Here is a 25,105-nt window from a genome sequence, read left to right as displayed (position 1 = left end):
ATAAGGTGACCAATTGGGGCAATAGAGGTTTTATGAGTTTTTTATAATAAATGATGGGGAGACCGTCTGGGCCCGGGGCCTTGCCGTTAGGAATAGTAGAGAGAGTGTCTAAAATTTCCTTAGAGGTGACAGGGGATGTCAGCAGAGGGTGACCCTCTTTAGTTAATTTAGGGAGTTTTAAAGGAGCCAGAAAATCATTAATTTTCTCGATAGCTGTTGCAGGGTCCTGCATAAGATCTGGTGTGTTTAGGTTGTAGAGATTCTCGTAGAAGGACCTAAACTCCCTGGCAATTTCGGCAGTTTCTGACAGCAAAGAGCCATTCTCGGCTTTAAGCTGAGCGATAAAAGTCTTATCCTTGCGTTTCTTGAGCAAAGAAGACATAAGCTTACTGCTTCTGTTGCCATGGAGATAGAACCTTTGTTTGCTCCTCATATAGATTTTGGCTGATTGGATGTTCAAAAGATTTTTAAGATCGTTCCTAAGAGTTAACAATTCTTCTTGTGCCCCTTTTGCCTGAGACCTTTTGTGTAACTTTTCAAGAGAATTAATCTGATGTAAGATGGATAATGTCTGTTTCAGCCTCTCTCTCTTTAAATGTGAGCCTAGTGCAATGAGTTCTCCCCTTATCACCGTTTTATGTGCCTCCCACACTATAGGTATGGGTGGGCCTGAGTGTATATTTTCCTGGAAGTAAAGGTCGAGAGTGCTTGATAACTTTGTGAGCTGAAAACTAGAGTCGAGCAGTGTCTCATTTAGTGTCCATGACCTAGTGGATAACGGTAACGTCGAAATGGACAACTCCAGGAAAATGGGAGCATGGTCAGATAGGGAAATGATATCGATCTCTGCGGATTTTACTAATGGTAGGTTCGGTGATTGTATTAGTAGATAATCAATCCTATGGTAACTTATGTGGATGGGAGAAAAAAGTATAATCCTTACGGGAAGGAAAAAGAGATCTCCAGGGATCTATAAGATTTAGATTTTGTAGAGAGAGATGAAGTTTTTTCAGAGTTTTTTGGGAGATAGTAGACCTGCCAGAGGATGTGTCTAAGAATGGGTTTAGGGATACATTAAAATCCCCTCCCAGTATTAAAAGACCTTCAGAGAACAATTTTATTGTGTTTAGTGTTTTACATAACCAGCTAACCTGGTCTTTATTTGGGGCGTATAGATTGCACAAGGTGACCCTAGTGTTTGCCAGGAGGCCTTTTAGCATAATGTATCTACCTTCTGGGTCCGATAGGCTATCATGTGGGGTAAAGGGTACATTTTTCTTGATAGCTATGCTCACTCCCCTGGAGGCTGAACCCCATGTGCTGTGGAACCAAGTTGGGTAGCGAGATCTAGACGTGTCCGGGACTCTATCTTTCTTAAAATGTGTCTCTTGTAAGAAGACTATATGGGATTTCTTAGAGTGCAAAAGATTCATGATTTGACCTCTCTTGCATGGTGATCTTATACCCTTGACATTGTAAGAAGCCACTACTATGGTGGCTGAAGTGTCATCCTTTGCCATGTTGTGTAAGTAACATGTTGAAAAGCTTTTTGTATGCTTTCCATGCCAACAAATCAATGAGGTCAATATTATTAACAGTGAACAAGCAAGTAATACAACTTATATATACAAAAAAGATACCTATCCGCTGCAGAGGCGGGGGGTCAGAACTTCCTCCCATTGCAGATAGGCAAAATAATAAGTGCACGAGTGGCAGTCTGTGAATTTTAAGGAGAGAGAACTATTATCAAGTAATGCAAAACATTCAAATAACATATTCAAAAGAACAGAGCTATCATATATTTCAGGCCAGTAGACCATGAGTCGTGTGACGTGTCCAAGAGATGTTAAGCTAACTCAGGGGGGTGGTTTTTTCTTCATTCTGCTTTTCCCCTGCTTAGGGGACATGTGCCTCTTCACCGGTGACCAATCGCCCTGGCCACTAGCGAAGGTATGAAGAGGAGAGGGTGAGAGTTGGTCCATATCTAGAGGCAACCACGAGGGGATGTCCATTTCGGCTAAGTTGAAGGTGTCCCACACTCTAGGCAAATCTCCCGGACTCCTAACTGTGACCTGTTTTCCACCTCCGTGTATCATTAAGCCAAACGGGAACAGCCATTTATAGAGTATTTTGTTGGAGCGCAAAACATCCAGGAGAGGTTTGAGGATCCTTCGCTTTGCTAGAGTTGACGGAGCTATGTCTTGGTATAACTGAATAGGTGTCCCCTCGTAAGAAAGAGACTTGGAGTTTCTCGAAGCTGATAGGATAGCGAAGGTGTCAAGGTAGTTCAACAAGCCACATATCACATCCCTTGGAGGGTCTGTAGATTTCGGTTTGGGTCTGAGGGACCTGTGTACCCTTTCTATAACAATCTGGTTGCATCTCTCCTGTGGGATTAAAAGGGCAAAGATCTCTTTTGTTGCTTTTTCCAATATTTCTGTGGCGACGCTTTCGGGCAGACCCTTTATTCTTATATTTTTCCTGCGGCTTCGATTCTCCTGGTCTTCCAGGGCAAGAAATTAAGTATTCAGTTGTGCTCTATGAAAGTCTAAGTGGTCTTTCATGTGATTAGAGTGGGTAATCAGAGAGGACTGAGACGTTTCAAGTGATTCTACCCTGTTGCCAATTTGGAGTAGGTCTGCTCTCATGCCAGATATTTCTGCAATCAGCGGTTTCATGGCTTGGGCTAAAGATTTCTTTAGGAAAGATTTGGAGAGTTTGCCAGAGTCAGATTGGGCCATGTCACTGCCCGAGGCCCCGTCACTTGAGTCAGAGTCATCATCACGATCCTCCGTGCCTGTATTAGAGTAAGAATTTTTTGGGGTGGCCCTGTTCGATGCCGATTTTTGTTTCAAAAATTTGTCCATCTCTCCCTGCTTGCCTTGGTATAGGGCGGTATCCAGGTTTTTACCACGCTCTTTATTTATTTTAACCATCGTTTTTTATTATTATAGCGCGTGCTATTGAGATCATCACTCGTGCATATAAGAAGAGAAAAGCTAGGTGGGCATGTTAGTGGTGGACATTACCACTAAATGGATGGACATAATGCTAAATCGTTGGTTAACAAAAGCACAATTCCTGGGTAGTGATATAGATATTGCGGCACATTTAGTATCTTGTCAAAGTTTGAATCTTATGTTACCACTAGGTGGCAGAAGAATACCATGTAATAGCTTCTTTTGTTTTGAGCAGTTCAGCAAAGAGATTTTGCTCTTCCTTCTATGCTATTCGTTAGTGTACTCTGAAAGATGTAAAGTTGGCATCTCAGGCATACACATAACATGTAACAGGGTTATGGAGTCTCTGCCCCTGATAGGTATGAAACAGTAGGAATTACAAGTCTGTAGTGGGTTGTTCAGTTCTGGAGAAAAAATCTTTCCCTCCCGTAGGTTACAAGCTCCAGTGACTCTGTCACAAGGAGCTTTCAGATAAAGGAATGGCTTGCTAAAATGGCGGTGAGTGGCGGGAAAAAAGAGGCAGAAAGGGTATAAGTTACCTCCAATCTCTTTCAGGTCGTTTTCAGCCGGGTCCCTGCTCCAGGCCAGAGAGGCAGCGCGCTCCACACTGGTAAGCTTCCCGTGGGCTGCTACAGGCACCTAGTCCACTGGCGTCAGAAGGCTGGAGCTGGCGGCAGGGGATACCACCAGGGGCTATGAAGGGCGCACTCAGATGCAGCCACCCCGCAACCAGTGCCGCAGCTCTCACCAGTCAGCGCCGGCAACTCAGTTGGTCGGGGGTCCCGCCGCAAAGGTGGCGCGGCTACTCCCGGTGCGTCCCGCCGCCGGGTAAGTTCTCGGTGGGAATCTATACAGCGCGTCCACAGCGGGGAGCATGGAGAGGTCGCAGGGGCCTCGGCGGGTAGTGCCGCCAGCAGCGTCGCGAGGTGTACTTCCTTTCACCGTTCTTCCTACCTCCTCCTGGCACCGCAGATCTGTCTCTTGGGCACCGCAGAGCCCCTCAGGCGACGAGCCGGAGTCTCTCCTGTAGAATGTACCAGGGGATTTCACTATCAGTGAGTCCAGCTGGGTTTCTGAGCCAGGCGTCGCTTGCAGCACACCTCTGGTGAGAGGGGAACTCCCCCCCCCCCAGGCCTCGTGTCTGTGTGCAGGCCTCAGACTTGGAGCGCACTTTGATCCAATTTTGTGAGACCAAAGAGGCAGGGTAGTTTCCTGGGTTAATCAGTAGTTGTATTAAGCTCTTGGAGCTAATGGATGGGCTATTGAAGCCGCAGATTCAGACGGATAGTTTCAGCTAGCAGAGGAGCCTAATGGAGACACGTCCTGCTCCTTCAGCTGCTAGCCACGCCCCCCGTTTTTCTCCCGTTTTGATTTCGTGGTCTCGTATCTTCCGGGATCTAAGAATGTGAAGGCTGATGCCCTTTCTAGGAGTTTTTTGCCTGATTCTCTAGGAGTCCTTGAGCCGGCTGGTATTCTCAAGGAGGGGGTGATTCTTTCTGCCATCTCCCCTGATTTGCGGCGGGTGCTTCGGGAGTTTCAGGCTGATAAACCTGACCGCTGTCCAGTAGGGAAACTGTTTGTTCCTGATAGATGGACTAGTAAGGTAATTTCTGAGGTTCATTGTTTAGTATTGGCTGGTCATCCTGGGATTTTTGGTACCAGAGATTTGGTTGCTAGGTCCTTTTGGTGGCCTTCCTTGTCACGGGATGTGCGTTCTTTTGTGCAGTCCTGTGGGACTTGTGCTCGGGCCAAGCCTTGCTGTTCCCGTGCTAGTGGGTTGCTTTTGCCTTTGCCGATCCCTGAGAGACCCTGGACGCATATCTCCATGGATTTTATTTCTGATCTTCCTGTTTCTCAGAAGATGTCTGTCATCTGGGTGGTTTGTGACCGGTTTTCTAAGATGGTCCATTTGGTACCTTTGCCTAAGTTGCCTTCCTCCTCTGATTTGGTTCCATTATTTTTTCAGCACGTGGTTCGTTTGCATGGCATTCCGGAGAATATTGTGTCTGACAGAGGTTCCCAGTTTGTTTCTAGGTTTTGGCGGTCCTTTTGTGCTAGAATGGGCATTGATTTGTCTTTTTCTTCAGCATTTCATCCTCAGGCAAATGGCCAAACGGAGCGAACCAATCAGACCTTGGAAACCTATTTGAGATGCTTCGTGTCTGCTGATCAGGATGATTGGGTGACCTTCTTGCCGTTGGCCGAGTTTGCCCTTAATAATCGGGCTAGTTCGGCTACCTTGGTTTCGCCTTTCTTTTGTAACTTTGGTTTTCATCCTCGTTTTTCTTCGGGGCAGGTTGAGCCTTCTGACTATCCTGGTGTGGATTCTGTGGTGGACAGGTTGCAGCAAATTTGGACTCATGTGGTGGACAATTTAACGTTGTCTCAGGAAAAGGCTCAACGTTTTGCTAACCGTCGTCGGTGTGTTGGTCCCCGGCTTCGTGTTGGGGATTTGGTCTTGTTGTCTTCTCGTCATGTTCCTATGAAGGTTTCTTCCCCTAAGTTCAAGCCTCGCTTTATTGGTCCTTATAAGATTTCTGAAATTATCAATCCGGTGTCTTTTCGTTTGGCCCTTCCAGCTTCTTTTTCCATTCATAATGTGTTCCATAGATCTTTGTTGCGGAGATATGTGGTGCCCATGGTTCCCTCCGTTGATCCTCCTGCTCTGGTGTTGGTTGAGGGGGAATTGGAATATGTAGTGGAGAAGATTTTGGATTCTCGTTTTTCGAGGTGGAAGCTTCAGTATCTGGTCAAGTGGAAGGGTTATTGTCATGATCTCAATGGCAAGAGAACATAGCATAAGCATATATAGGAACTAGCTCTTGGAAGATGGGAACTGAGCTGACCATGAACTAAACCTAACGCACAACTAGCAGTGGCCGGGTAGCATGCCTACGTTGATTCTAGATGCCCAGCACCAGCCGGAGGACTAAATAAAACTAGCAGAGGAAAATATTAGTCCTGGCTCACCTCTAGAGAAATACCCCGAAAGGAGACAGAGGCCCCCCACATGTATTGGCGGTGAGTTGAGATGAAATAACAAACGTAGTATGAAAATAGGTTTAGCAAATTTGAGGTCCACTTACTACATAGCAGAAGACAGAAAGGACACTTTCATGGTCAGCTGAAAACCCTATCAAAAACACCATCCAGAAATTACTTTAAAACTCTGGCATTAACTCATAACACCAGAGTGGCAATTCCTGTTCACAAGAGCTTTCCAGACACAGTAACGAAACTACAGCTGTGAACTGGAACAAAAATGCAAAAACAAACATGGACAAGAGTCCAACTTATCTAGTAGTTGTCTAGGAGCAGGAACAAGCACAGAGAGGCTTCTGATAACATTGTTGACCGGCAAGCAACTAACAGAGCAGCAAGGTTATATAGCGACTCCCACATCTTGATGGGAACAGGTGAACAGAGAAGATGAAGACACCAGTTCAATTCCACCAGTAGCCACCGGGGGAGCCCAGAATCCAAATTCACAACAGTACCCCCCCCTCAAGGAGGGGGCACCGAACCCTCACCAGAACCACCAGGGCGATCAGGATGGGCCCTATGAAAGGCACGAACCAGATCGGAGGCATGAACATCAGATGCATTCACCCAAGAATTATCCTCCTGGCCATATCCCTTCCACTTGACCAGATACTGGAGTCTCCGTCTGGAAACACGAGAGTCTAAGATTTTCTCCACAATGTACTCCAACTCACCCTCAACCAACACCGGAGCAGGAGGCTCAGCGGAAGGCACAACCGGTACCTCATACCTGCGCAATAATGACCGATGAAAAACGTTATGAATAGAAAAGGATGCAGGGAGGTCCAAACGGAAGGAAACAGGGTTAAGAATCTCCAATATCTTATACGGGCCGATAAACCGAGGCTTAAACTTAGGAGAAGAGACCCTCATAGGGACAAAACGAGAAGACAACCACACCAAATCCCCAACAGAAAGCCGAGGACCAACACGACGGTGGCGGTTGGCAAAAAGCTGAGTCTTCTCCTGGGACAACCTCAAATTGTCCACCACCTGCCCCCAGATCTGATGCAATCTCTCCACCACAGCATCCACTCCAGGACAATCCGAAGATTCCACCTGACCAGAGGAAAATCGAGGATGAAACCCCGAATTACAGAAAAACGGGGACACCAAAGTGGCAGAGCTGGCCCGATTATTGAGAGCGAACTCCGCCAATGGCAAAAAAGCAACCCAATCATCCTGGTCAGCAGACACAAAACACCTCAGATATGTCTCCAGGGTCTGATTAATCCGCTCGGTCTGGCCATTCGTCTGAGGATGGAAAGCGGACGAAAAAGATAAATCTATGCCCATCCTAGCACAGAATGCCCGCCAAAATCTAGACACGAATTGGGTCCCTCTGTCAGAAACGATATTCTCAGGAATACCATGCAAACGAACAACATTTTGAAAAAACAGAGGAACCAACTCGGAAGAAGAAGGTAACTTGGGCAGAGGAACCAAATGGACCATCTTAGAAAAACGGTCACACACCACCCAGATGACAGACATCTTCTGAGAAACAGGCAGATCTGAAATAAAATCCATCGAGATGTGCGTCCAAGGCCTCTTAGGAATAGGCAAGGGCAACAATAATCCACTAGCCCGAGAACAACAAGGCTTGGCCCGAGCACAAACGTCACAAGACTGCACAAAGCCTCGCACATCTCGTGACAGGGAAGGCCACCAGAAGGACCTTGCCACCAAATCCCTGGTACCAAAAATGCCAGGATGACCTGCCAACGCAGAAGAATGAACCTCAGAGATGACTCTACTGGTCCAATCATCAGGAACAAACAGTTTATCAGGTGGGCAACGATCAGGTCTATCCGCCTGAAACTCCTGCAAGGCCCGCCGCAGGTCTGGAGAAACGGCTGACAATACCACTCCATCCTTAAGGATACCTGTGGGCTCAGAGTTACCAGGCGAGTCAGGCTCAAAACTCCTAGAAAGGGCATCCGCCTTAACATTCTTAGAACCCGGTAGGTATGACACCACAAAATTAAACCGAGAGAAAAATAATGACCAGCGCGCCTGTCTAGGATTCAGGCGCCTGGCGGTCTCAAGATAAATCAAATTTTTGTGGTCAGTCAATACCACCACCTGATGTCTGGCCCCCTCAAGCCAATGGCGCCACTCCTCAAAAGCCCACTTCATGGCCAAAAGCTCCCGATTCCCAACATCATAATTCCGCTCAGCGGGCGAAAATTTACGGGAAAAGAAGGCACAAGGCCTCATCACGGAGCAATCAGAACTTTTCTGCGACAACACTGCCCCAGCTCCGATCTCAGAAGCGTCGACCTCAACCTGAAAAGGTAGAGCAACATCAGGCTGACGCAACACAGGGGCAGAGGAAAAACGGCGCTTAAGCTCCCGAAAAGCCTCCACAGCATCAGGGGACCAATCAGCAACATCAGCACCCTTCTTAGTCAAATCGGTCAATGGTTTAGCAATATCCGAAAAACCAGCAATAAATCGACGATAAAAGTTAGCAAAGCCCAAAAATTTCTGAAGACTCTTAAGAGAAGAGGGCTGCGTCCAATCACAAATAGCTTGAACCTTGACAGGATCCATTTCAATGGAAGAGGGGGAAAAAATATATCCCAAAAAGGAAATCCTCTGTACCCCAAAAACACACTTAGAACCCTTCACACACAAAGAATTAGACCGCAAAACCTGAAAAACCCTCCTGACTTGCTGGACATGAGAGTCCCAGTCATCCGAAAAAATCAGAATATCATCCAGATACACAATCATAAATTTATCCAAATAATCGCGAAAAATATCATGCATAAAGGACTGGAAAACTGACGGAGCATTAGAAAGACCAAAAGGCATCACTAAATACTCAAAGTGGCCCTCGGGCGTATTAAATGCGGTTTTCCACTCATCCCCCTGCCTGATTCGCACCAAATTATACGCCCCACGAAGGTCAATCTTAGAGAACCACTTGGCCCCCTTTATGCGAGCAAACAAATCAGTCAGCAACGGCAATGGGTATTGATATTTAACAGTGATTTTATTCAAAAGCCGATAATCAATACATGGTCTCAAAGAGCCGTCTTTTTTTGACACAAAGAAAAAACCGGCTCCTAAGGGAGATGACGATGGACGAATATGTCCCTTTTCCAAGGACTCCTTTATATATTCTCGCATAGCAGCATGTTCAGGCACAGACAGATTAAATAAACGACCCTTTGGGTATTTACTACCCGGGATTAAATCTATGGCACAATCGCACTCTCGGTGCGGAGGTAACGAACCAAGCTTGGATTCTTCAAAGACGTCACGATAGTCAGACAGGAACTCAGGAATTTCAGAGGGAGTGGATGATGAAATGGAAACCACAGGTACATCCCCATGAGCCCCCTTACATCCCCAGCTCAACACAGACATAGCTCTCCAGTCGAGGACTGGGTTGTGAGATTGCAGCCAAGGCAATCCTAGCACCAAATCATCATGTAGATTATACAGCACCAGAAAGCGAATAATCTCCTGGTGATCCGGATTAATACGCATAGTTACTTGTGTCCAGTATTGTGGTTTATTAGCCAATGGGGTGGAGTCAATCCCCTTCAGAGGAATAGAAGTCTCCAAAGGCTCTAAATCATACCCACAGCGTTTGGCAAAGGACCAATCCATAAGACTCAAAGCGGCGCCAGAGTCGACATAGGCGTCCGTGGTAATAGATGACAAAGAGCAAATCAGGGTCACAGATAGAATAAATTTAGACGGTAAGGTGCAAATGGAAACAGATTTACCAAGCTTTTTAGTGCGCTTAGAGCATGCTGATATAACATGAGTAGAATCACCACAATAGAAACACAACCCATTTTTCCGTCTAAAATTCTGCCGCTCGCTTCGGGACAGAATTCTATCACACTGCATACTCTCTGGCGACTTCTCAGTGGACACCGCCAGATGGTGCACTGGTTTGCGCTCCCGCAAACGCCTATCGATCTGAATAGCCATTGTCATGGACTCATTCAGACCCGCAGGCATAGGGAACCCCACCATAACATCCTTAATGGCATCAGAGAGACCCTCTCTGAAAGTCGCCGCCAGGGCGCACTCATTCCACTGAGTAAGCACAGACCATTTACGGAATCTTTGGCAGTAAATTTCCGCTTCATCTTGCCCCTGAGATAGGGACATCAAAGTTTTTTCTGCCTGAAGCTCCAAATGAGGTTCGTCATAAAGCAACCCCAAGGCCAGAAAAAACGCATCCACATTGAGCAACGCAGGATTCCCTGGTGTCAATGAAAAAGCCCAGTCTTGAGGGTCGCCCCGGAGCAAGGAAATCACAATCCTGACCTGCTGTGCAGGGTCTCCGGCAGAGCGAGATTTCAGGGACAAAAATAATTTGCAATTATTTCGAAAATTCTGAAACCCGGATCTATTCCCCGAGAAAAATTCCGGCAAAGGAATTCTCGGCTCAGATACAGGTGCATGACAAACAAAATCTTGCAAATTTTGTACCTTCGTGGCGAGATTATGCAAACCTGCAGTTACACTCTGAAGATCCATTACAAACAGGTGGACACAGAGCCATTCAAGGGTTAAGAGGAGGTAAGAAGCAGCTAGACAGCAATTAAGGGCTAGGCAGCAAAACTCTGAGGGGAGAAAAAAAAAAATAAAAATTTCCCTTCAACACTTCTTTTTCTCCTGCTTCAGCCCAAACAATTAACACTTTGATGGCCGGTCAAACTGTCATGATCTCAATGGCAAGAGAACATAGCATAAGCATATATAGGAACTAGCTCTTGGAAGATGGGAACTGAGCTGACCATGAACTAAACCTAACGCACAACTAGCAGTGGCCGGGTAGCATGCCTACGTTGATTCTAGATGCCCAGCACCAGCCGGAGGACTAAATAAAACTAGCAGAGGAAAATATTAGTCCTGGCTCACCTCTAGAGAAATACCCCGAAAGGAGACAGAGGCCCCCCACATGTATTGGCGGTGAGTTGAGATGAAATAACAAACGTAGTATGAAAATAGGTTTAGCAAATTTGAGGTCCACTTACTACATAGCAGAAGACAGAAAGGACACTTTCATGGTCAGCTGAAAACCCTATCAAAAACACCATCCAGAAATTACTTTAAAACTCTGGCATTAACTCATAACACCAGAGTGGCAATTCCTGTTCACAAGAGCTTTCCAGACACAGTAACGAAACTACAGCTGTGAACTGGAACAAAAATGCAAAAACAAACATGGACAAGAGTCCAACTTATCTAGTAGTTGTCTAGGAGCAGGAACAAGCACAGAGAGGCTTCTGATAACATTGTTGACCGGCAAGCAACTAACAGAGCAGCAAGGTTATATAGCGACTCCCACATCTTGATGGGAACAGGTGAACAGAGAAGATGAAGACACCAGTTCAATTCCACCAGTAGCCACCGGGGGAGCCCAGAATCCAAATTCACAACAGGTTATGGCCAGGAGGATAATTCTTGGGTTGTTGCCTCCGATGTCCATGCTGCCGATTTGGTTCGTGCTTTTCATTTGGCTCGTCCTGATCGGCCTGGAGGCTCTGGTGAGGGTTTGGTGACCCCTCCTCAAGGGGGGGGTACTGTTGTGAATTCCGTTCTGGGGCTCCCTCCTGTGGTTGTGAATGGTACTTTTGTGAGTTCTGCCCTTGGGCTCCCTCTGGTGGTTTCGAGTGGAACTGCTGCTCCTTGAGTTTGGCCATAGCAGCTGCCTTTACTTATCATTTCTCCTGGCCTTCCTATTTAACCTGGCTCTGGTCTTTAGTTCATGCCAGCTGTCAATGTTCTGGGTTGGATTCAGATCTCTCCTTGGATTTCTCATATGGCCTGTCCATTTCAGCAAAAGATAAGTTCTTGCTAGTTCTTTGGTTGTCCATTTGCTGTGGACTTTTGCTCAGCTCCTTATGTTTCTTTTTGTCCAGCTTGTCATTATGATATTTTCTGGCTAGCTGGAAGCTCTGGGGAAGCAGATTTGCCCCTCCACACCGTGAGTCGGTGTGGAGATCATTTTTGTAAACTCTGCGTGGATTTTTAGTTTTTAATACTGACCGCACAGTATCCTTTTCTATTCTGTCTATCTAGATTAGTATTGGCCTCCTTTGCTAAAATCTGATTTCATTTCTGTGTATGTCATTTCCCTCTCTACTCACAGTCAATATTTGTGGGGGGCTATCTTTCCTTTTGGGGTTTTCTCTGAGGCAAGATAGCTTTCTATTTCCATCTTTAGGGGTAGTTAGTTCTTAGGCTGTGACGAGGTGTCTAGGGAGTGACAGGAACATCCCACGGCTATTACTAGTGTTGGCGTTAGGATTAGGAACTGCGGTCAGTAAAGATACCACCTCCTCAGAGCTCGTCCCATGTTTAACCACCAGGTCATATCAGTGTTGCTCCTTAACCACCAGGTCATAACAGTGCACGTCGCGATCCATCGGCAATACAAGTCTATGGGCAAAAAACGCATCCTTCGGGCACATTTGCAGGATCCTTTTTTTGTCCAAAATGACGGATTGCGACGGATGCCGAATGACGCAAGTGTGAAAGTAGCCTTAGGGCTAGGGTTATGGTTGGGGCTAAAGTTAGGGCTAGGGTTAGGGTTGGAGCTAAAGTTAGGGCTAGGGTTAGGGTTGGGGCTAAATTTAGGGATAGGGTTAGGGCTAGGGTTGGGGCTAAAGTTAGGGCTAGGGTTGCGGCTAAAGTTAGGGTTAGATTTGGGATTAGGGTTAGGGTTTTGAATAGGGTTGGTATTAGGGTTAGGGTTGGCATTAGGGTTACGCTTGGGATTAGGGATAGGTTTGGGATTAGGGTTAAGGTTAGGATTAGGGGTGTATTGGGATTAGGGTTAGGTTTGAGGTTAGGGTTGAGATTAGGATTAGGGGTGTGTTGGATTTAGGGTTTTGATTAGGGTTATGGTTAGGGTTGACATTAGGGTTGTTTTGGGGTAAGGGTTGTGATTATCGTTAGGGTTGTGGTTAGGATTATGGATCGGGTTGGGGTTAGGGATGTGTTGGGGTTAGGGTTGGAGTTAGAATTGGGGGGTTTCCACTTTTCAGGTACATCAGGGGGTCTCCTGTTGTGAATTCTGCTTTTGGGCTCCCTCCGGTGGTTGTAGGTAATAATGCAGTTGTCCCTGAGTTGCAGTCCTGGTCAGGTGTATCTGCTGATTGCAGTTCTGACTGGGGTATTTAGGCGTGCAGGATTCATTAGTCCTTGCCAGTTGTCCATGGTTGTGGGAGGTTTTGGTCCTGGTTTGGTTCCTTCTGCCTTCTGCCAAATCAGCAAAGATAAGTGTCTGGTTTTGTTTCTGTGGCACACATGCTGAGTGCTTAATAATTCTGTGCTATTCAGTGTTTTATTGTCCAACTTAGATTGTGTCAGTATTTTCTCAGTCTTGTTGGATTCTCTGGAGTGGCAGATATACATTCCATGTCTTTAGTTAGATTGTGGAACTTTTTGTATTATCTGCTGTGGATATTTTTGGAAGGGTTTTAATACTGACCGCTTAGTATTCTGTCCTATATTTCCCTATTTAGCTAGAGTGGCGTCTTTTGCTGAAACCTGTTTTCTGCCTGCGTGTGTCTTTCCTCTCCTACTCACAGTCAATATTCGTGGGGGGCTGCCTATCCTTTGGGGTTCTGCTCTGAGGCAAGGTAGTATTCCTATTTCCATCTATAGGGGTATTTAGTCCTCCGGCTGTGTCGAGGTGTCTAGGGTTTGTTAGGCACACCCCACGGCTACTTCTAGTTGCGGTGTTAGTTCAGGTTTTGCGGTCAGTACAGTTTCCACCTACTCCAGAGAAAGTTCATGCGACTCCAAAGTCACCGGATCATAACAGTCTCCAAACACGACAGCCAATTTTGCGCTCAAAAAGTCAAATGGTGCTCCCTCCCTTCTGAGCTCTGCCGTGCGCCCAAACAGTGGGTTACCCCCACATATTAGGCATCAGCGTACTCGGGATAAATTGGACAATAACTTTTGGGGTCCAATTTCTCCTGTTACCCTTGTGAAAATAAAAACTTGGGGGCTACAAAATCTTTTTTGTGGAAAAAAAATATTTTTCATTTTCACGACTCTGCATTATAAACTTCTGTGAAGCATTTGGGCATTCAAAGTTCTCACCACACATCTATATAAGTTCCTTGGGGGGTCTAGTTTCCAAAATGGGGTCACTTGTGGGGGGTTACTACTGTTTAGGTACATCAGGGGCTCTGCAAACGCAACATAACGCCCACAGACCATTCTATCTAAGTCTGCATTCCAAAACGGCGCTCCTTCCCTTCCGAGCTCTGCCGTGCGCCCAAACAGTGGTTTACCCCCACATATGGGGCATCAGCGTACTCGGTATAAATTGGAAAACAACTTTAGTGGTCCAATTTCTCCTGTTACCCTTGTGAAAATAAAAACTTGGGGGCTACAATATCTTTTTTGTGGGGAAAAAAATATTTTTCATTTTCACGACTCTGCATTCTAAACTTCTGTGAAGCACTTGGGTATTCAAAGTTCTCACCACACATCTAGATAAGTTCCATGGGGGGTTTAGTTTCCAAAATGGGGTCACTTGTGGGGGTTTCCACTGTTTAGGCACATCAGGGGCTCTCCAAACGCGACATGGCGTCCGATCTCAATTCCAGCCAATTCTACATTCAAAAAGTAAAACGGCACTCCTTCTATTCCAAGCTCTGCGGTGCGCCCAAACAGTGGTTTACCCCCACATATGGGGTATCGACGTACTCAGGAGAAATTGCACAACAACTTTTGTGGTCTAATTTCTCCTGTTACCCTTGTGAAAATAAAAATTTGGGGGCAAAGAGATCATTTTTGTAGAAAAAATGTGATTTTTTATTTTCACGGCTCTACGTTATAAACTTCTGTGAAGCACTTGGGGGTTCAAAGTGCTCACCACACATCTAGATAAGCTCCTTAAGGGGTCTAGTTTCCAAAATGGTGTCACTTGTGGGGAGTTTCCACTGTTTAGGCACATCAGGGGCTCTCTAAACGTGACATGGCGTCCGATCTCAATTCCAGCCAATTCTGCATTGAAAAAGTCAAAAGGCGCTCCTTCACTTCCAAGCTCTGCGGTGCGCCCAAAAAGTGGTTTACCCCCACATATGGGGTATCGACGTATTCAGGACAAATTGCACAACAACTTTTGTGGTCTAATTTCTCCTGTTACCCTTGGGAAAATAAGAATTTGTGGGCGAAAAGATCATTTTTGTGTAAACAAATGCGATTTTTTATTTTCATGGCTCTACGTTATAAACTTCTGGGAAGCACTTGGGGGCTCAAAGTGCTCACCACACATCTAGATAAGTTCCTTAAGGGGTCTAGTTTCCAAAATGGTGTCACTTGTGGGGGGTTTCCACTGTTTAGGCACATCAGGGGCTCTCTAAACGTGACATGGCGTCCGATCTCAATTCCAGCAAATTCTGTATTGAAAAAGTCAAACGGCGCTCCTTCACTTCCAAGCTCTGCGGCGCACCCAAAAAGTGGTTTACCCCCACATATTGGGTATTGGCGTGTTCAGGAGAAATTGCATAACAAAATTTATGGTTACTTTTCTGTTTTTACACATGTGAAAATAAAAAAAATGGTTCTGAATTAAAATGTTTGCAAAAAAAAGTTAAATGTTCATTTTTTTCCTTCCACATTATTTCAGTTCCTGTGAAGCACGTAAAGGTTTAATACACTTCTTGAATGTGGTTTTGAGTACCTTGAGGGGTCCAGTTTTTAGAATGGTGTCACACTTCGTTATTTTCTATCATATAGACCCCTCAAAATGACTTCAAATGTGATGTGGTCCCTAAAAAAAATGGTGTTGTAAAAATGAGAAATTGCTGGTCAACTTTTAACCCTTATACTCCCTAACAAAATAAAATTTTGTTTCCAAAATTGTGCTGATGTAAAGTAGACATGTGGGAAATGTTATTTATTAACTATTTTTTGTGAGATATCTCTCTGATTTAAGGGCATAAAAATACAAAGTTTGAAAATTGCAAAATTTTAAAAATTTTCGCCATATTTCTGTTTTTTTTCATAAATAATCGCAAGTAATATCGAAGAAATGTTACCACTAACATAAAGTACAATATGTCTTGAAAAAACAATTTCAGAATCAGCAGGATCCGTTAAAGCGTTCCAGAGTTATAACCTCATAAAGTGACAGTGGTCAGAATTGTAAAAATTGGGTCGGTCATTAAGTACCAAATAGGCTCTGTCACTAAGGGGTTAATCCAGAACAATGCAGGCCATCTGGACAAAATTTCTACTGATATGAGTGAATCTGGCCAAAATTAGTTTTGGGATATTCATTCCTTTTTTTTCATATCTATCTCCTTCATTGTTCATTTCTATATAAGACATTGCAGAAGCTTAAAACAGCAAAAGCCAACTATCTGTACATTTTATTTATTGACCTACAGATAAAGTACATAAAGAGATTGACCAAGTGATTGGACGAGAGAAGGAGCCCAGGGCAGATGACAGGAAACATATGCAATATACAATTGCTTTCCTACATGAGATGCAGAGATATAGTGATGTCATGCCATTGGGTGCACCTCGATGCACCACAAAGCATGTGAACATTCATGGCTACAGCATCCCCAAGGTAAGCCTGTGCAATTCATGAAGTGACATCAAGACTAAGGATGGATTTTTCAAGAGGGCTTCCAACTTTGTTGGTTTCAACAATGGGGAAACATAACTGGGCAATATTCACCCAGTTATGTAGATCTTTCAAAATTTCGAAACTATTAAGGCCTCTGTCATACTTCCGTCTTCTGGCATCAGTCACAATCCGACATCGCGTCAGATCCGTCAAAAATAGTGAAAAACGAAAACAACGGATCCCGTTTTTCGACTGATCCGTCGAAAAACAGGATCAGTTACATCTGTCGCATCCTTTTTTACATCCGTTTCAGCCATTTTTTTCAACGGATGCGTTTTTTCATATCTCTAAATGGGAGGCTCCCAAACGGGATTGGCTACTGTAAAATAATGGAAAGCTATATATTGAGTGTTTTAATACCCCATCTGTGAGAGGTTGTAGAGCAAGTGGCAGAAATGGAAGAAGTTCTAGCAAATATTGTGACCATCTATGCAGATTTTGCTTTTGAGGCCAATAGGTTGGCAGTGATTGTTCGGGAAAGGGGGGAAGCAAGACAGCGCATACTTTGCGGCGTCGCTGACGTCTTTGGATCCATCTGATCACTGCACAGCAATTGACCCATAGGGTCTATTCAACGCTGTATATGGAATTGAGGCAAAACCCAGAGAAATTCGTCAATTATGTGCGCATGAGAGCTGAAAACTTTGATGTTTTGGTGGAATGGGTTGGAGAGCTTATCAGGAGAAAGGACACCTATTGCTGCTTTTCCATATCACCGGCAGAGCGTCTGATGGTGACTCTTCGGTAAGCCTTTTTTTTTATGGTTTATCATTCAGCAGACTTATAACTGCAATGTTGTTGCTGGTAGTTTGTATTAATTTGTTAAAAAAGGCATAGAAAATAGATTCCTTGCAACTGGTGAATCCTTTTCCTCCCTCCATTATCAATTTCGGCTTGGGATTTCTACAATATCAGGGATAGTAAAACAGACCTGCTGGGCATTGTGGTATTGTTTACTGAAGGAGTACATCCTACATCCAACAGCGAAGAGGTGGCTAGAGATTGACAATAATTTTCAACAGATTTGCCATTTTCCTAATTGCTTGGGTGCAGTGGATGGCAAGCACATAAGGATTGTTAAACCTGCTGGATCTGGCTCAGAATATTTTAGTTATAAAAAATATTTTTCAATTGTGCTGATGGCCATTGCAGCCCCCGAATGCAAGTTCATAGCGGTGGATATTGGTACATATGGCCACTCCAATGATTTGCAGGTTTTTAAAATGTCTGCAATGGGGCGTCGTTTACACGGAGCCACATTTCATTTTCCACCTCCAAGACCACTCCCTGGAACCTCTGGCCCACCAATGCCATTTGTGTGTGTTGGTGATGAAGCCTTCCAACTTTCGCCACGCCTGCTCAAGCCATATGCAAGTAGTGGATTGACGCAAACAAAAATAGTATTTAATTATTGCTTAACTCGAGCGCAAGAGTGGTGGAGTGTGCCTTTGGGATTCTTACAGCAAAATGGCGAGTACTGTTGACCGCTATCAAACTGAAAACTGAGACTGTGGATGAGGTGGTGAAGGCTTGCGTGGTCCTGCACAATTTTGTCCTATCCTAGGAAGAGGTTGCCATGGAGGAAACTGTGTCTGAAACCACCTTGCTTGATTATCAAAATATAACTTTTCGGAGTGCTGTGGCAGTATCCCGAATGAGGGACAAATTTGCTGATTACTTTGTCACCTCGAGGAAGAGTTGAATGGCAGGATGACAGGGTTTGATATGTTTGTGATTTTATAGAATGTATGTTGAGTGTACTAAACTTATTGCTGAAGTTACACTTGTGATTATACCATGTTTTTTGTATTACACCAAGTTTTGTAGCTTACCCAAGTTTTTTTCCTAAATCAACCTTATTTTACCATTAAAAATAGTGTTGTATGTTTTGTACCTTTTATACAAAGTGTTATATAAATGCTATTGACAATAAATGCTTTTTTAAACCAAAAAATGTTTTTTCTAACAAATATTTACAAATTTGTAAACTGTTGGGTGGAGATAGTATCGGAGGGGTTGCCAGGGTGGACCACATCGATAGTGAGGGAAAGGCGATCGGGTTGGGTTGATCTGAAGTGGAAGGGGTGGAGAAAACATGAAGTTGAGCAGGCAGGACAGGTTGGGCGGGGAGTTGGGTTGGTGTAGGTGGGAAATTATAAGGTACAGGAAGCTGGGCCAGGGAAGGAATATGTAACAGGGAAGGCAACTGTGGCGAAGGCATCTGGAACTGGGTCGGATTTTGGAACTGGGGCGGATTTTGGAACTGGGGCAGATTTTGGAACTGGGGCAGATTTTGGAACTGGAACGGATTGGTAGGAGGGACAGTGGCTGGAGGGAGGTGTGGGAGGAACTACGGGGGTAGGTGGAGGGGCTTGAAAGGTGGCCTGCGTTAGAGCAACATGACAGCCTTGCATTACATGCATCTGCTGATCAGGAGTTAGATTTTCCATGCATGCGAGGACTGCCCGAAAAAAAAAATGATTCGGCGACCTACTTGCATCTGAATGCATCCTATCCAGACGACTGCCGAGTTCAAGGATGCTTTTGTTCAACATGTTGAACCCAGCAGTCATTTGCTCAGCCAAAAGTTTGACCGAGTTCTGGAAGGCTACATCCAGATGCAAGAACTTGGGCGCATGGTGTTAGGAGTCAAGTTCCCACCGCTGCACAGGGGGAATCTCGAGCCATGTCTGCTGCGGTCTCCCATTCTACATCGACCGCAGTGGAGCCTGCTCAGCGGAGACGTTGGTCCCAGGGTCTTGCTCAGTCTGATACTGTGCAAAGGGTTACTGCTGCCTTTCCAGGCTCTGCTGTGTAGCCTGCACTAGTCAGCGGCGAGCAGGCTTTTCTGGGACTAAGTTCTGCCTTGCACACACTGAGCATGCTCAAGGTAAGACCTCTCATTGGAGGTCAGGGGTCACATGCTCAGGTACTGCAGCAGCTATCATTGGTCCTCTAGGAAGGTCCTGAAGTTGCTCAGGTACTGTAGCATCTTCCATTATTCCCTAGGAAGGTCCTGAAGCTGCTGCAGCTATAAAAGGTTTGCATGGCCGCACGGCCATGCGCTAGTATCACCTCATGTCATGAGCTTGTTATTTGTGGTCGCACCTGTATGTGTGTATTCAGGGACCCGGCTGAAATAAGCCCCTAGAATACCTGCACCTCTGGTGAGGAGTGTTTGCGTGCCTTTCTGGGTGTGTGACCACTGACTGCCATCAGTTCAGCAGTTAGCTGTGTTCCCCTGTGACGCTAACAGGGCACAGCATCTTATTTCTAGCGACTCTGTGAAGTTAACAGAGTTCTCTTTTACTGCCATATAGCGCCGCCATTTTCCAGCAGCAGGTTCCTCTCCTGCATGGTGGACCCCGGTTTGCCAACGCACGTATTTATACATATATATATATATACTCGGTGCGTTCCGCCAACCCTAACACAATACTAGCGCCAGGGTCTGGCTAGTAAGTGGCGGACAAGCAGCAATCCTTGCAGTACATCAAGCAGCTGGAGGGTAGGTTGGCGGCTCTCGAGCGCACAACCTCAGCTGTGGATGTTACCGCAGTTACTGTTCAGGCTGCCAGCGTGGCTGCAGCAACCTTGTCCTCTGCCACCCCTGTTCCGACTCTATCTCACCTTCCACTGCCAGAAAAAATTTCTGGTGATAGTAAATATTGTAGGGGTTTCATGAGCCAGTGCACTATACACCTCGAGCTCCTGGCCACACGTTTCCCCACAGAGTGGGCAAAGGTGGGATTTATTGTGTCTCTCCTGTCAAACAGGTCGTTGGAGTGGGCTACACCGCTGTGGGAGCGTGGCGATCATGTGGTGCAGAGTGCTCCGCTGTTCCTGAACACTCTGAAACAGGTCTTTTTAGGGCCGCGAGTCACCCATGATACAGCACTCCAACTGTTGGCATTGACTCAGGGCTCGTCTTTGGTCAGCCATTTTGCCGTCCACTTCCGCACCCTAGCATCTGAGCTGGAGTGGTCAGATAAAGCCCTTATCCCTATATTTTGGAGAGGGCTGGCTAACCATGTGAAGGACGCTCTGGCCTCAAGGGAGATTCCCGCCACACTGGAGGAGTTAATAGCTGTGTCACTGTCTATCTGTATTGACCTCCGTTTTCACGAGCGGAGGTTAGAGCGGGCCCAGTGTAGGCAGAGGTTTTGGCTGGCTCCCACCTTCGCCAAACCTTTGGAATCTCCGGTCCAGGTTCCTGAGTCACATAATGCCATGGAAGTGTCGCGAGCGGGATCTAAGTCCCGGACCGATCATGCACTCAAGGTCTGCCATGTTTGCCAGCAGTCAGGACATCTTGCCACCAGATGTTCACAGTGGTCGAGGAAACGTCAGTGTCTAGTGGTAGTAGGTGGAGGTACACTAGACACAGCGACATTTGCCTCCTGAATAGGCTCATTCACTCACACGGTAGAGCTCTGCGTGGATTCTGGCTTGAAGGGCAATTTTATGTCTTCTGCCTTCGCCCAACGTCAAGCAATACCCCTGTTAATGCTAGCTCAACCAGTAACTGTACGAGTGGTGAATGGGTCGACACTGCCCTCACAGATGACGCACCAGACCATCCCTTTCAGCTCTGTCCTTGTCGTCATCTCATCAGGAGATTATATCTCTGCTTGTCATTCCTGAGGGAATTGATGAGATCCTGTTAGGGATGCCTTGGCTACGGTATCACTCTCCTCATATCGAGTGGTCCACAGGCAGAATTTTAGGATGGGGTGAATCTTGTGGGGGTAGATGTCAGAGGGAAAGCGTTCAGGTTGTTACATCTGAGGTACCCGCAGATTTATTCTCTCTTCCCAAGCAATATTGGCCCTATGCGGACGTGTTCTCCAAAAGGTCTGCGGAGACCCTTTCGCCTCATCGCCCCTATGACTGTCCTATTGACCTCTTGCCTGGTGCTCAGCCTCCCCGGGCTCGAGTCTATCCATTGCCTCTCCCGGAGATGGAGGCAATGTCACAGTATATCAAAGAGAATCTGACAAGAGGATTCATTAAGAAGTCAGTGTCACCTGTGTGGGCTGGGTTCTTTTTCGTACAGAAGAAGAGTGGAGATCTGCGTCCATGCATAGACTACAGGGGTCTTAACCCCCGTTAAGAATAAGTACCCACTACCCTTGATATCTGATCTTTTTGATAGGCTAAGGGGAGCAAGGGTATTTACAAAATTAGATCTGCGGGGTGCTTACAACCTGATTCGTATCCGTGAGGGGGATGAATGGAAGACGGCTTTTAACACCATGGATGGGTACTATGAATATCTGGTGATGCCCTTCGGGTTCTGTAAGACGCCAACCTTTTTCCAAGACTTTGTAAACGACATTGTCCGGGATATGCTTTCCACCTCAGTCGTAGTTTATCTGGATGATATTCTCATCTACTCTCCAGATATAGACTCCCACCGGAGAGATGTTTGCAAGGTCTTCGACTTCCTACGGGCTAACTCCCTCTTTGCCAAGTTGGAGAAGTGTGTGTTTGAGCAGGAGTCCTTGCCTTTCCTTGGGTATATCATCTCTGCCCAGGGATTGGCTATGGATCCTGCCAAGCTACAGGCCGTGATGGACTGGCAAGAACCCCATTCTCTCAAAGCAGTGCAGCGCTTTATGGGGTTCATTAATTACTATTGCCAGTTCATTCCCCACTTCTCAACTTTGGTAGCTCCCTTGGTTGCCCTCACCAAGAAGGGAGCAAATCCCAAGTTATGGTCGGAGGAGGTCTCCAAGGCCTTTCTCTCGATTAAGTCACACTTCGCTAGCGCTCCAAATCCTACATCTCCCCGATGTAGATAAGCCATTTATTATGGAGGTGGATGCCTCATCCGTTGGTGCTGTAGCAGTCCTCTTCCAAAAGGATTCTCAAGGTCGGAAGCATCCTTGCTTCTTCTTCTCTAAGACCTTTTCACCAACGGAGAGGAATTATTCCATTGGGGACAGGGAGCTGCTAGCTATGAAGTTGGCTTTCTCAGAGTACAGACATCTTCTGGAGGAAGCTCGCTTTCCCTTCCAGGTGTTCACAGACCACAAGAACTTGGTGTATTTACAGACAGCCCAGCGGCTAAATTCTCATCAGGCTAGATGGTCCCTTTTCTTCTCCCGGTTCCATTTTACCCTCCATTTTTTTCTGGGGAGAAGAACGTGCATGCCGATGCTCTCTCCCGCTCTGTAGTGTTATCGGAGGAGGAGGAGCCTCAGCTTATTGTCCCTTCTGAGAGCCTGAGAACTGTGGCTCCAGTTTCGGTAGAGTCTGTGCCCCCAGGTAAGACTTTCATTCCATCTAATTTGCGACCAGAGGTTCTCTTGGGCTCACTCCTCCAGGGTGGGTGGACATTTTGGGATCAAGAGGACATCTGAGTTCTTGGCAAGGACATACTGGTGGCCGCATGTGGCCTGTGACGTCGGGGACTATATTCGGGCGTTTGTCTCCTGTGCCAAGAATTGGTCTCCTCGGCAACGGCCTGCTGGGCAACTTTACCGCCTGCCAGTGGCAGACAGGCCCTTGGAGATGGTCGAGATTTACTTCATGGTAGGCTTACCCAAGTCTCATAGCTGTACAGTTATTTGGGTAGTCACCGACCATTTTCTAAGATGGTGCACTTGGTTCTGCTTCCACGGTTACTTTCTGCATGGGCTTTAGCAGCGTTGTTCATCAAACATGTTTTCCGTCTACATGCCATGCCTGACAAAATTGTGAGTGACCATGGTCCTCAGTTTGCGTCTCGGTATTGGAGAGAACTCTGTCGTTTACTCAGCATTGAGCTAAAACTCTCTTCTGCATATAATCCCGAGACGAATGGGTTGGTAGAGAGGGCCAACCAGACTCTGGTCACATACTTACGACATTTTGTCTCCGCCAGACAGGATGACTGGGCATCTTTGCTACCTTGGGCGGAATTTGCTTTAAACAACGCCGTAGCCGACTCTACTGGGCAGACTCCTTTTCTCCTTAATTACAGCCAGCATCCGCGTGTTCCTGTGCCCATGCCCGTGTCGTCCACCGATTTCTAGAATGGCAGACTGGGCGGTGGAGGCTTGTGACATTTGGGACTGCACACAGGATGCCATCCGGGCCTCCAAGGAGAGAATGAGGGTTTCTGCTGATGCACCACGGCGCTCCGCTCCGACCTTTGCTCGTGGCCACTTAGTGTAGCTCTCCGCCCGTAACATCAAGCTGCGAGTTGAGTCAACTAAGTTTGCGCCTTGCTACATAGGCCCTTTCAAGGTTCTGGAACAGGTCAACCCTGTGGTCTACCGTTTGGCTATTCCTCCACGCCTTGGTATCACCGACACCTTTCACGTTTCTCTCGCCTGTCTATTTGTCCCGTTTTTCCGAGTCATCTGCTGGGATATCGGGTTCATCCACGGATGAGTTTGAGGTGAATGCTATCGTGGGATACAAGGTGGTACGTGGCAAGAAATATTATCTGGTGGACTGGAAGGGTCATGGCCCAGAGGACAGAACCTGTGGAGCACATTCGGGTTCCGCTCCTCATTGCAGCCTTTGAGTGTAGCGAGGCCCAAGGAGGGTTGCCCTAGGAGAGGGGGTAATGTTAGGAGTCGAGTTCCCGCTGCTGCACAGGGGGAATATCAAGCCATGTCTGCTACGGTCTCCCATTCTACATCGACCGCAGTGGAGCCTGCTCAGTGGAGACGTCGGTCCCAGCGTCTCGCTCGGTCTGATACTGTGCAAAGGATTACTGCCGCCTTTCCAGGCTCTGCTGTGTAGCCTGCACAGGTCAGCGGCGAGCAGGCTTTTCTGGGACTAAGTCCTGCCTTGCACACACTGAGCATGCCCAATGTAAGACCTCTCATTGGAGGTCAGGGGTCACATGCTCAGGTACTGCAGCAGCTATCATTGGTCCTCTAGGAAGGTCCTGAAGTTGCTCAGGTACTGTAGCATCTTCCATTGTTCCCTAGGAAGGTCCTGAAGCTGCTTCAGCTATAAAAGGTTTGCATGGTCGCACGGCCATGCGCTAGTATCACCTCATGTCATGAGCTTGTTATTTGTGGTCGCGCCTGTATGTGTGTATTCAGGGACCTGGCTGAAATAAGCCCCTAGAATACCGGCGAGGAGTGTTTGTGTGCTTTTCTGGGTGCGTGACCACTGACTGCCATCAGCTCAGCAGTTAGCTGTGTTCCCCATCATCCTCCTCCTCTTCGTCTGCCACCTCGTCCAGGAGAGTTCCCTGAGCAGACAATGGCTGACTGTCATCAAGGCTTCCCTCCTCCTCGGCTGCAGACGCCTGTTCCTTAATGTGCATCAAACTTTGCATCAGCAGACGCATTAGTGGGATGCTCATGCTTATGATGGCATCGTCTGCACTTACCAGCCGTGTGCATTCCTCAAAACACTGAAGGACTTGACAGAGGTCTTTTAGCTTCGACCACTGCACACCAGACAACTCCATGTCTGCCATCCAAGTGCCTGCCCGTGTATGTGTATGTGTATCCTC

General features: G+C 46.5%; 1 protein-coding gene across 1 annotated transcript in view; it reads left to right on the top strand.

Moving 5' to 3' along the window:
* LOC143805878 (cytochrome P450 2G1-like) overlaps positions 1-25,105 on the top strand; it is a 220,013-nt gene that overhangs the window by 171,851 nt on the left and 23,057 nt on the right. The window contains exon 7 of the mRNA XM_077285619.1: positions 16,394-16,581. Within this exon, the coding sequence (XP_077141734.1) occupies positions 16,394-16,581 (188 nt within the window). The remainder of the gene's footprint in view (positions 1-16,393; positions 16,582-25,105) is intronic.

This window comes from Ranitomeya variabilis, chromosome 2 (genome assembly GCF_051348905.1).
Source record: "Ranitomeya variabilis isolate aRanVar5 chromosome 2, aRanVar5.hap1, whole genome shotgun sequence".
Lineage (NCBI taxonomy): Eukaryota > Metazoa > Chordata > Amphibia > Anura > Dendrobatidae > Ranitomeya > Ranitomeya variabilis.
This window is presented reverse-complemented; position numbering and strand designations above follow the sequence as displayed.